Consider the following 14,063-nt stretch of genomic DNA (forward strand, 5'->3'; position numbering starts at 1 on the left):
ATGACAAACCTAAAAAGATATTCAGGGGCAATATAAAGTTCAATGTTAAAGCATTTGCTCAGCATGTGTAAGATGCTAGGAATGACCCACAGCATGAGAGATTCATTCAAAAACTTGATGAAAAAGCCTTCATTGACACATTCTATACTGTCCATACCTTATTTTATACTATTTTTGCATGAGAATTGTTGTGTCAAGTTTTCTATACTCTTATTTATTAATACCTCAATTCTTTGGCCTGTGTCTAAATAAACCTATGACAATAATAGCATGAGCCAAATACAGTCCAGCCCTCTTTAAGATCATGAGACTAATTGAAATAAAAATGTTGAATTCTACCGCTTGTTCTTGGATCTGTTTATGTCAAATATTTTTACATTTTTTCCTCACTAACATAAAATAGACCTAAACAGAGAGATTTGTTTTGTTAAGTGTATATTTAAAGACTAACAGTGCATTTAAAAAAATAAACAAAAATCCAAAGAACAAGACAAAAAAAAAACTACCAAACTGAGTATACAGCAAAGCAGTCATTTGATTTAAAATAACTGCAAAGAAAATAGAACCATAGACTCTTAGAGTTACCATTCTGCCTTTACAGAAACATACAAAGTCATGAAAAAAAAATGCTCCTAAAATAACAAAAACCCATTTGTCCTCTCGTGTGACAAGGGACACTCCAAAACAACTACAAATGTGAGAATGGATCTATATTAAAGATACTTACAGAATTAAGCTCTGCAACACTTACTATAATCTTCAAAGGTCACAATATTCAATGTAAGCTCATGTTAAAATATCTGATTTTGCTGGGCCATAGCAACATTGTCATCATATTGCTTCTTTCCTGAACTACAAATTGAGAATTAATTATTCTTTCCATAGAGTGAAAATACTTCCTAAAACTCTGATTTCAAGCTATACTCATCTATTGTATTTTGACCTGTAAGTCATAGTAACCTCAAACGTTTAACACATAGAAGATTGTCATTTAGAGTTTCTAACCCCAGGACAATATGTTAAAATTAACAACGGGCATCATTAAATTTGCCAAATTTATGGCATACTAACAGCCTATGATAAGTACCATATTGTTTAAGATCATAGATCTGTCCACAAACAACATAAGTGTGAACTCAAGAAAAATATACTGTTAGTGGTCACTAACCAATTTGAACCAGTCCCCTTTTGTTTGCTGCATGTATGCTTATGCTTTGTTCAGAACAGATATTTTTACACAAGTAATGTAATTTTAAATTGAATTCAACCTCTACATGTTTCTATACTATCACTCCATCACTCAATATACATAAAAGAAAAATAAAATGTAATGATAAAATATGCAAAGTTCATTGAGGCAAGTCATTATTTTTATTTTTTATCATTATTTATTTCCACTTTTAAGTTGTATTTATCATCCTCCATTCCTTCCTACATTGCAGGTTGGCTGAGAATTAACTATGTAATATGAATATTCTACTTAGGTTATCTGTAAATGAGAAAAACAAGAATATACATGATGCTAAGGTATACAACTTTCCATTTCATAAGTAACCTTGCACATAGTAGTACTTACTGAACATTTGCTAAAATAAATAAGCAAATTAACTTAGTAGGAAAATATCATGTGTTATAGTGTTATAGATATTTTGTGTGCTCAAACTTCATGCTGTAATTGGCTTATAAACTAAGACCAAAACCTAGTGAATCATGCATAAAAGGTACTATGCAGTAAACCTTTTCTATGAATGAACTTCCTTTATGTCTTCCTCAAATAAAAACGTGGCAAGTACTTACAAATTTTTCCACAAAATAAATCTTAAAGTTTAGTAGATCACAGGCTGCTTCCAAAGTGTCAAGCTTCACATTGACATGAATGTATATACATTTGTAGAGTGAATAAATGTGTTATCCAGTTACTTATGTTTAAGGGTGAACTACTTAACAATCACCAAAACATTTTATTATTCCATTTTAATTTTTGAAATATAATCTTGTATAAGACAATATACCAAAAAATAAAGGTCTGAACTAGAAGATCTGACCAGTTTAAAACTCTTAACACAAATAAAATAAAGCTTCTTCACATAAAAGCACAACTTTCATCTATAATTTCATGTTTAGTAACTCCAACTACCTTAGCTTGATCTCTCTAATATAATTCTAAAGAGTGCAAAGCATCCCAGTGTTTGCTCATATACATATGACTCAGATATGGCTATGAAAATTTGGGATTATTTGACAACTGATATTGCAAAATAGTTATCACAATTATTAAATTAGTAAATACAAGGGAGCATAATATGATTACATCTTATATACCTAAGATAAAGATATGAGGAGTACAAAATACAACCACAAGAATGACAGCTCTTGCTTATGCATCACCTGGGATATGTACCTTAACATCACATGGTACATAATTAAAAAGCGCTGAACACACATTGTAATAAATCTGATCAATGATGAAAGATCAAAATGATTGAAAAAGCATTTTTTATTTATTGAAAACATAAAACTTAAATAAGGAGTTAATTTTACAAATGCCTTCAAGTTAAAGGCAATAATTCAAAAGTGATAGTCCCTGATGTCTGACATATGTCCTCAAAACAACTTTCAGGGGATAACAACTGAGTAGAACTAAATTTCTTGGCCCTGAAAGTACAGGGGAATTGCATTGAAGCCAGATTTCCTTAATATTGATAGTGTTATTCAGAACAAAGATTCAGTGTGTGTATGTATATACTTTCAGATAGATCATGATAAAGCATACATACAAAATAACATCTTATTGGTGGTTGTGTTAAGCTTCTTATGAACGACCTAATATGGCATTAAACTCCAGTTTCTTCACATTAGGGTATAGCTCAGAGGTAGAGCACTTGCCTCACAAGTATGAGACTCTGAGGTCAATCCACAGTTCCACTGTAGAGGGGCGGGAGGAGAAAAAAACTGACTCAAGATTCTTAACTAAGAATTATGTCAATTGCATTTATTACTGCACTACTGAAGACTAGGAAGAGATGATGATACAGTTTACCTCAATAATTGTGGCGTACTTTTAATATTTATTGTGTATTAATAATATTTATTATTTATTTTAATATTTATTTATTATTATATTTATTTAATATTATTTTAATATTTAATATTTACTTTTAATGATTGTATTTTAGTACAACAGAGTATCACACAAAAAGGGAATATAAATGATGCACTAGCACTATAGTAACCTAAATTTATCCAAACTCTGTTATGACAATATGATGTTATTTAGAATGTAGGAATGTAGGAAAAAGAATTCTTCCAAAATAACTGAAAGCTCAGAATCTAGCATATTGCTGTAAGCTATAATGGTTATAACTGTTAATCCAATACACCTTTTATACAAACCCATAAACATATGAGTGGAAAAATAGCACAGATGTTCATCTCTAATGCAATTTCCATTCAATTTCCTAAGTGCGGTCCCTGTGTGCAAACTAGCTTAACGTTATGTTTAGCTTGCAAATTCTTTTAATAAATAATGAATGCAATAAAACTAGAAGATCAATGGCAAGCTGAGAAATCATAAAAAAAAGCCCTTTGTGTTCGGGCTGTTGCCCCTTTCAAACTTTAATCCAGAGACAGATCAATATTACTTTTTATTCTTTTTAACCCATCACATAAATAGCAGATAGACTAAATGTAGCCTAAATGCTGTTACCAGTTAACAGTTGCCAGCAACCTGATAAGATCATTGGACACAACTGCAATCGAATGTTTAATACCTTAACATATAGCATGCATCATATACTAAGCAACAAATGTGTGAAAAAAAACAAAAAGGTTATACAGCAATTAAAACTCTGTATGTCATTATTTTTCAAACTTCCCAATGCTATATATTTTTCTTGTAGTGCAATTAAAAATTTTCATTGCAGTTTTCACTAATATACTAAATAATCACAATGGCTCAAAACAGTGCATAGATAGAAATGACTTCAACCTCAAGGTTCCTAGATAAAAGTAATTTTTACTTTTCAAAATTAATTATATCTGACAAAATACATTATTCTTTTAATTAGGTAGTGTGGAAAATACATCATGTAAATTTAAGTTTGAACATTATTGAAACTTCAAATTACTCAGAAAAATAATGAATCATGTTTCTTAGTGTATTTCTGCTTCCATTCCAGAAAGAATGAAGGAATCTTGTCTTCTTATCAACTCCTGTTAAATAAGTATTTTCTGTTTGAAAAGAAGATCCCAAGTCAAATATCACATGTGTTATGCTAATGTACCAGTCTAAATAACTAAGAATAATTTTATGCCATTAGTCTTCTTTCACTTATTAATTCTTGCCTATTTAGAACATTAGAACATCTCCCCTGGGCTTTCAGTAAAAGTAAACATTAAGAAGTCATAATTTATATCAGAATATAATTCTTGTCATAGAATCTAATTCAGCATATTAGGTTTTGATGCCTTTGTATATATATTTCTGAAAGGTTTATGGCATGATTACAAATGATTTTACAGGAGAGTTAAAACTTCAGGATTAATTCTCACAACTGCACACTTCATGTAACTATTATGTAGCAGTTATGTAAAGAGCAAAAATCAATGTAAATAATTATGTAATAACAATAAATGTGTGTATGATTATATTCACTCAGCCAATGTCAATTTGATGTCTAACATATAAAAAATGTTAGGCTTATGATGTTTTATAATGAATATTATGTATGATAAAATTGGTTTCTCAGACAATATCACAAAAATACATATATTTTACATATATCCAAATTTTTATTGTATGTAATAAATTCAGTTACTCTATAAGTATGTCATATTCAATTTTATATGAAATAATTTGTATTGAATCTTATATTCTGTCTTGTTATAATAATTTCACTTATTATAATATATAACTTTACCATTAAAAAAGAGATGAGACCTCACTATGAAGACATGTACAATTTGTAATCAAAATTTTTAAGAACCTAGTTAACTATACTTAATCAGTCAAGTTCATAATAATTTTCTGTTCATACTTGACTACATATAATAAGCCATATCTTGAGCTTCTGAAATGACTACCTGAAGATAATTTTTTCTGAAATATTGACAATCTGAACCTTATCATTTAGCAGTGTTTCTTGACGTCCTAATCTAAGTAACAATACAATTGAGCTTTAAAAATGTAGTAAATTTCTATAACGAGACACTACTTCTAAAAATCTATTCATTTTATATGCTTTTGATGGAACGTAGGCCCTTGTACATGCTAGGGAAGTGCTATGCCATCAAGCTACGTCAAACCATAAATGCAGTTGTCTTAAAACACATGTTCTTCAAAAAAATAAAAGAAACAAAACAAAGATTGAATCTGCTTTGATTTTTTTCATTTTCATGTGACTGATATTAACTTAAAACTTTGACTATTAAAATATTAGCCCATACATGTTTTGTGTCAACTGACATTTTTTTCTCTGAAAACCAGAGTAAGAAGGCAGGAGATTAAATGTAAAAGTATGGGATGTATAATATTTAATGAAGGTAAGTAATTTCACTATATTTATATGAAAGTCCTATAGGTTTACATATATACTGTTCTCTAAAAAATTATGCTATAGAAATAACACTTATAAAATATTTTATGGTTTGCAAGTAATTAGTATATAAATAAATTATATATGCTAAGATGAAATAAATTGTTCTAATATTTTTCAGTATCATAAACTAAGGGAATGATTAATATACAATAGACAGACTTTCTCCTTTCTACTTAAAAAATATTAAATACTGAAGGGTTCCAAATCCCTTGGTAAAACTATATTGCAGTTGCATTAGGCCAACATAAAGCTTATTAGTAAGGCTTTAAAAACTGACACCCTTCTATAATCAATTTGGATACAATTATTCTATTTATAATGGCATTTTCAATGTGTCCCAATCATATATTGCTAATTCTCATTTTTTGTTTCATGATTAAATATTAATAGACTGGAATTATTAAGCAGCTTCCCTTTATTTAGGTTTTATAATATATTGGGTTTCACCATTTCAGAATGATTAAAATATAATATTAAAAATCAAAAATCGTTTCACAGAAATCTTATGAGTGCTCTGATGTTTTACTCTGATTTCTAAGTAAAATAATATAAATGTAGTTGTTCTAGCAGAAAATGGAAAAAGGGATGCCGCCACTTTAAAAGCTTCAATCTCTTTGACATTGCTGGCAGTGTATGGGAACATTAATGCATCTGTCATGATAACAAGCTAAGAATAACATCTAGACATCAAACCGAGCAGAGAATCCATCTGAAGTGATTCATTCAGATCTGTCTCATTGATTTATTAAACACGGGGCAACATCTGCAGCCTCACAGAGCCGCTTGGTGAAATTAATGCAAGATCAATTCAAATGGAAAAAAGTGTAAAAGAGATAAATCAAAACACAATTTGCATTCAGTGCCACAATCAGGCTTATTGGGTGCAAATGTTCAATTTCCCTTCCAAAGCAAATGTGTTTAAATGTTGTTTTATCTTCGTAGAATTGTGTGATCTGAAGTGACAGTGAAGAGTTTTGCAGGTTGAGCTGGTGAAACAGAAAAAAAAAGAGGAAGGAAAAATGCTACTAGAGACCTCTTGAATATGCAACAAGAATATCATTAATACCTAATTGCTTTTGCTTTGGGGACTACTTTTAGTCATAAACACAATATAGTCAGTTTTAGATCAACTAGGTTGGTTTTAAATATATTTAAAATATGTAGAGTGAATAAATCAAAATCATATGTATCTTTGCAAACAAAATAAAGTGTAACTGGAGATGTATATCGCCAACTGAAATGTATTGTGACTAGGGATTCTCACGATTATACTCATCTGTAAGAAGGTTTTTTTAAGCATCTACACAAAATAAGAGTACTTGAAATAGAACCAAATAACTCAAATTTGATAACTTCTACTTCAAGTATTAAGAATTTCTTACTTAAATTCATATAAAATAGTAATGCCAGAAGACAAAAACATTCTAGCAATCTATTAACAATCATGTACCATGTGTGTACTGAGAATAGCATACATAAAACACCAAAGATGTACTAGTCTATTACATGTATCACCTAAGATAAAGAAAGGTATCTGAGGTAAACATGAGCAATCAGTCAGTAACTGGAGTATCTAGCTTAATCAAAAATATAGGCAGAAGTGTATGGTTAAAATGAAGGTAATCATTAAAGTTTTATACACTGATATATGACTGCATTGCTATACCTGTAATATTAGCATTATTCTTCTAACACAAAACTAAAGATTTTGGGTTATCTGGATGCTTTTAAGAGACAATAACTACCTCATCATCACTCTATGAAATAAGAGATATGTATTCATTGTCCAGATTTATTTCTATAACATTTTTATTATCTGTGAAAGCATCTGTAATACAGAGTACCAGTCCAGAAAAGTTATACAAGCTCCTTTAAAAAACTTGATGCTGCTTAATTTTATTACAAATCCAAAGCAACAGTTTCAAGTAAACTATGTTACTATATGGATCATGAACTCTAAAGGATGCATCAAGCTTGAGTGAAAAGTCAAATCCATTGAGTGCTTATAATAAACATCTTTTTCATGTTTAAGAACAGTTTAAATATTATAAATGTCAGTAAATTCACATAAAATTATTCCAACATCAAAACACCTATATGCTCAGTTTAAATACTGTCAAATAAAATATAAGTGAACCATTGTGAATTTTAATTGCAAAAGCAAACTTGAATTTGAATAATACTAAATCATATCTTCAAATATTACAATGTTAATTTAATCATACACTCTTATTTCTACAATCATCTATTTAACTATACTTGAGACTGAATAACATGTATTTAATTGCTTCCACAATGAAACAAAATGCTGATCCTGAAATCTGACAATGTAACTTTTATGTAGGCAAATAGATTAAAAAGAGATATCACTAAAAATGTTGGTGGATTTGCATATTTACTAAGAATAATTTGTCATTTAGTATATGATTGCTGCTATACTTGTGACAATACAGTAAGGAAGATTCAATACACAAAGAGTGAAGATTTTAGACATGCTATCTGAATTTGCCTTCCTCTGGCATTAGAATTTCCAAGTTTACATGTAAAGCAAAGAAACAAAAAATGTTCTTTAAATCTAGAAGAAGATATTTTCCATTTGGTTTGGGGATCTTTAAAATCATCATTTTCTTAATAATTATTCAAATAAAATCTTCACTATTCAATTTCAGGTAAAACAACATGAAGAAAAATGTTGTACAGCCCTTTGCAAAGGTATCATTGCAATGATATAAAGCTTAACTTACCTAATAGAATAATATATAATCAGGAGTTTCATTGTACTACCGTCTAGTAGTGGAAGCCTACATTATTTCACAACTTCATTTCTGAGAAGACAACTTTGAATGCTTCAGTAATTAAAATGTATGACACTAATAGAGTTCTTATCATGACTCAGTGCAATATATTAGGGTTACTGAAAATAAGAAATTTGAAAATGATCCATTTTATATGAGATAACATAAAGAAAAGTACAAATTAAAAACAGTCTATCTAGTTAGGACACATACTCTTGACCATGCATTTGACAAAGATGGAGAAGTATGTTTGAAAATCAGGAAAAGACAATTGTCAATAGTACCATTACAAAAATAGGTCTTCAACAGTATCTTATGAAATTTTACCCATCAAAATGAGTTTCCACTCAACTGAATGTGCACTCTTTTTCTTGTACTTTTCTCCTCCCTCACCTTAAGCTAGAAGAGGTAAGTCATGAATCTTTACAAACAATCTTCTTTAGGCAAGTCTACATTGAGAACATCACTTATTTTCTTGGGTATGTTTATAGAATCTTCCTCTCCATCTTCCTCTCCTTATGACATAATTCTGCTCTTTACTGAATTTTTCTTTTCTTAATGTAGGTGTGTCTCACCTACATTATGCTTTCATCCTTACCCTAGGGCCTTTGTATTCCTCTCACTTCTCTTTGTACTGAATTAAAAATGACAGAAATAGTGTTCACCTAAACACTAACTTCAGATTGCATTTAAAACCATAGATTTTGTAAACAATGCTACCTAGAGTAATGAAGCATTTTTCATAAGAATCATATTTTGTAATTTTATTTATTTGTTTTGTAATTAACATTTATGAGAGCATTTACAGCAGGAGAATTTGCAAATATTGTATTATCATTAATTAGATTTTTCAAGTAATTGTACGTACTTTTCCTTTTTAAAAATTAATATATATATATTATGTGTATTTCGTTCTAGTGGCTTTCCTCACTTCTTTATGTGTTGTAACCATAAAATAGGTTTCATAATTTTTACAATTGTATATTTCAATATTTGCAAGACAATTATTCAAAACATATTATAAAATGTAATAGAATATACAAACCATCGCATTAGAAATATATTTTTCATATTTAATAGTTTTCTATCACAATTTTACAGAAAAATCAAGTAGAAATGTTAGCCATGCAAATTATAAGGAATAAATAAAGCTTAAACAGACTAAAACAGGGACCTAAAACATAATAGAATCCCAAAATATTATAGAACAATCTGTCTCTGTATAACCAAGTAATTTACCATTTGTCTCTTTGATATGTCTCATTAAAATTTTTAAAAAGTTCCTATTTATAGAAAAAAATCAAAGTCATAATAATATCATAACCTGTTTATTCTAGGAGTGAAATTCATAAATATTTCTCAATAATGAGAATATTAATTATTGAGAAAGGGGAAAGGGGGTCCCTGTATAAAATTTTCACCCTAATAATAACAATTTGGGGGAGGGGAATGATGAAGAAGAAAAGAGAGGGAAAAAACGAAGAGAAGGAGAGTGATTGTAACCTAATATCAATAAATGAATCACATGGCCTCCATTAGAAGTTCTGGTAACTCACTGACTTCGTGTATTAGTAATGTTCTTTGTAATCAAAATGAAAATTTTCTGTTTCCTATAAAATATTTCTATTTTTAAAACCCATAATTTTGTCTTGTATTGAGAGAGTCTTTTGCTCTTTGTGTTTTAAAGTCATCTATCATAAGAAAATTTATTTTATAAGCCAGGTTTTTAAGCTTTACATGGGAATCGGGTAGGAGCTTCCCTCTGAACTGGCTTCTGTTTAGTTGCTTGAACCCAGAAGTTGCTCAGAAGGAACAAGAAAAGGTTCTCTTGTAAGTTCAATAACAATATTTTGCTTATTTCTCTAGTAAGCAACAGTTTGCCTATAAGTTATCATCAGTACATTTCTGCTAAAGACCGCAATTTAGATTTTACAACAGACATGACAATGGAGTTGCAGTTTCATTCCTCAGACTCAGAAATGCCATCATTTAAAGTTGCACTGTGAGACTAGACCTCAGGAGAAGTTCTTCGTAAAATGATCAACCATGCTGCTGCTTTACAGCAAAGGTCTTTGCTCCTTTCTCATTGTAATTTCCTGATTTGTATACTAATCTCATGTGTAAAATGATTACTTTCCTGAGATACTACCAGACTGGAGATGAAATAAACACTAAGATTACTAATTCATATTTTTTGAATGTCAAATAATTCTCAATGGTTTCCTTTCCTAAACTTTCATTCAAAACATCAAACATAAGTTGCTTTTAAGTCCACATGAACAGTCTCCAATGTACTTTTAAACTGTGACATCAAGAAGGTACACTTATGACTTGGGAAGGTGGCTATTATTATTTAAACAATCCTCTCTTGGAGGAAATGGGATCCTTCCAACTAACTGGTTTGTCTGGGGTGGAAGAGCTGGCTCATCCTCTCAAAAAACAAAACAACAACTACAACAACAATAAAAAAGCCTACTAACTTCTACACCAAGCCTCAGCCTAGTCTGAGCCCCAGCATCCCATGCCCCACATTAACCTCTGCAGGTGGCCCAAGGAGGATTCCAGGAAAGTGGCATCTGTCCTCATCATTATTTAAAAAAAAAAAAAATAGGACTCATCTACTTTACCGTGCACCAGGGAGCTTTGCGCAGCAGGCAGGAGCATATGTCCTTGCAAGCACTTCTACAAGCGCGCGCGCGCACACACACACACACACACACACACACACATACACACACCACCTCCACCATCACAGCACACACGTCCCATACACTCTCACAACAAACATACAGGATGGGGATCGAATCACCCTCTGGGATGGATGGATTCTAGACTTCCGTTCCCCTGTACCCTCTAGATGCCTTTTTCTCGGTTGCCAGCTTAGGAGCCCAGGTTACAGCTCAGCCAGCCCTGCGCCCCCCCCCCCCCAAGAAAGCCCTTGGTGTCCGTGTTCAGAAGAAAAACTATCTGACCCGTATGGCCACAAAAGAGCAGGAAAGAAAAGCAAATAAAGAAAATAACTACCACGAGCAGCCAAAAAGCCATGCAAGATGTAGGCGAAAGGCTGTAAAGTTTCAGTGGAGGATTGCTACTGAAGTTTGTGCGGGACTTTTTCAAATTGAAGCCCTACCACTGAGAGCAGCCTAGAAAGGACTAGCAATTAATTTATGAGCCCTTCTAGTTCTCTCAGCCCCGCCGATTACAATGCAAAGAAGCAGAACTCAAATCTCTACAGATCAAGTTGGATGAGGTTGATTTAGACATGCACAAGAGGGCAAAGGGGTAAGGAGAAAAAGAGTCAAGCAATGAGTGTCTCACCTGGCATTGGTGCAATCGGTGAACAAAGTTTCGAAGTCTTTCCTGGTGATGAGCTTGCAACGATTCACCCCCGGCTGGATTGCGCCCAGCCCGCGGAGGATTCGAACTTGCTCCACAGTGCACACCACCGGAGATATGTCCAGTCTCTTCAGCTTAGTGTACACTGTGTGCAACCCTCCCACCAGGTGCTTGAGGAAAAGGTCAAAGACTTGCGGCAGGCAGATCAGTTCCTGGCCATCCATCAGGAATGAAGCCACCTTCACCCCGTGCATGTCGACCATCCGGCACTCATTTGTGTTGCTGCTGCCACCACTGCCACCACCAATCCCGCCACCCACGACACTGCCGTTGTGGTTATTGGCCATGAAACTGTTGATCATATTAGGGGTTAGACGAGGAGGCTCTCCTGGAGATGAATACAAGGGTTCAGCCCGGAATAACCCCCCTGGGACGCCGGCGCTGCTGGAAGTTGCAGAGATCACCGGAGGTGCGGAGACAGCCATGGTCACTCTGTCTTAAGCCTAGCTCTTAGAGCCCTCGCTTTCTCTCCCTGACTCCTTTAGGTCCCCTTGCACTCAACTCGCTGACTCTCTCTCTCTCTCTCTCAGGCACGTCTGACTCTCTGAACAGTTCTCAAGTCTGAAGCGCGCTGGCTCCCGCTCCAGCTCATCCACCACCCTACACGCTGTGAGCAGCCTCGACCCGCGGCGGCCCAAGAGCCCACCCCCACCACACCCCCTCCCGAGACTGGCAGCGCCCCCCAGCCAATGGGCCTCACCCCCTCCGCGCCTGAGCGCGCAGAATGGCTGCCGCCAGCTAGGGGTGGAGACTCCCTAGCCAGCCTCTGCCTACCTGAAGCCCTGTGGGACTTTCTGTGAATGGAGGTGGAGCATGAGAAGAGAGAAGGGGGCGGTGTGCTGCTTTGCTTACTGCCAGGCGAGCAGAGCAGTGAGTCCGATTGTCAGGTCTCTGAAGGGAGACCACGCTTCCATCCTGTCTTCTCCGAAGTGGAGGGTTGGAGGAGGTCACAAATGGGACCCGCAAGTGTGTCTCCTTCACCACACACCCCAGCCATCTCGCACTGGGTTCTGTGGAGGAAAGTGACTGAGCTCTAATTCAACTTGCACATTTCCCCCAAACTCAGCTGAACGAAGAGGTGGCTTCGCCCAGCATCCTGGAGAAAGAGTCCAAGGAGTTCACAAGTGAACAACTCGGCCTTTCTCTTACCCACTTAGCTCACTTGCTGTAATATCTTCCTTATCGAGCGCCCACAGGACTGCTCCCCAGAATTCTCGCATTCACATCAGAGTTGATGATTGTGATCTTGCTACTACTCAAGGAGGTTCAGAAGTGTGGTGAAGGGTCTCTGTAGCAGATGGGTGGATTGTTTTACAACACTTCCGCCACTGTCCTGAAACAAACTAGGGTGTGTGTGTGTGTCTGTGTGTTTGCAAGCGTGCGTGCAAAAGAGTCTTGCCAAAGGCTCAAAACAGTATATAGTTTATAAGGATAGGGTTTAACACTGTGAACTCTGACACTTTTTTCTCCTTCACAATGGGTTCCGAAAACCAGTGAATGGCCCAGGCTTCATATCCTAAATAGTATCTCATGATTCTTCTTCCACTACCTACCAAACATTCCACATTTACTACAATAACATACAGTAAATGAATTATCTGAGTAGGGTATCTGCCTGAAGGAAAGCATAGTTATTTCCATACAACATATTGCAGTTAAGTCACCTTAGCCAAGTTGTTTTGAATTCTTTGTCAAGGTTTGAATGAACTGTAAGGTATTTCCTTTACTATCCTCTCCTAGAAGAGCTGGTAGTTATTCAGTGAGTTAAATTCAGTCTTCATTTATTTACAAAAGCTACATAACTTCTCTGATATTCTTCCAGGACATAAATTCTTTTAGAAACTTGCTGAGTTTTATTAGTGCCAGTTGTATTTAGCATTATCAAAGAGGGAAGTAAGTGACTTCTTTTCCCCCAAGTCCTAATTTGAAAATGCCCTAGGTAAGATAATTCTAGCTCTCTTTCTACCGCTTGTTTTTTTTTTTTACTTCGTGTCATTTCATTAACCAAGTATTACAAACTTCCTTTTGAGTCTCTTCATAGTGTTCTATTTCAACTTGAATGAGGTCAAAATGAAGATTAGCAGCTCTTTTTTTTTAATTTATTTATTATATGTAAGTACACCATAGCTGTCTTCAGACACCCCATAGGAGGGCATCAGATCTCACTATGGATGGTTGTGAGCCACCATGTGGTTGCTGGGATTTGAACACATGACTTCCGGAAGAGCAGTCAGTGCTCTTTAACCACTGAGCCATCTCACCAGCCCTAGCATCT

General features: G+C 34.1%; 1 protein-coding gene across 3 annotated transcripts in view; it reads right to left on the bottom strand.

Moving 5' to 3' along the window:
* The window catches only part of Dach2 (dachshund family transcription factor 2), a 475,334-nt gene extending 462,948 nt beyond the window's left edge, over positions 1–12,386 (bottom strand). For 2 of the 3 annotated variants that reach the window (XM_028783227.1, XM_028783156.1), the window contains exon 1: positions 11,711–12,386. In XM_028783227.1, the coding sequence (XP_028639060.1) occupies positions 11,711–12,213 (503 nt within the window). In that variant the 5' untranslated portion in view covers positions 12,214–12,386. The remainder of the gene's footprint in view (positions 1–11,710) is intronic. The other variant, XM_028783113.1, reaches the window with a different exon arrangement.
* Between the last annotated feature and the right edge of the window lie 1,677 nt (positions 12,387–14,063).

Source organism: Grammomys surdaster, unplaced genomic scaffold (assembly GCF_004785775.1).
Source record: "Grammomys surdaster isolate TR1022 unplaced genomic scaffold, NIH_TR_1.0 61, whole genome shotgun sequence".
NCBI lineage: Eukaryota > Metazoa > Chordata > Mammalia > Rodentia > Muridae > Grammomys > Grammomys surdaster.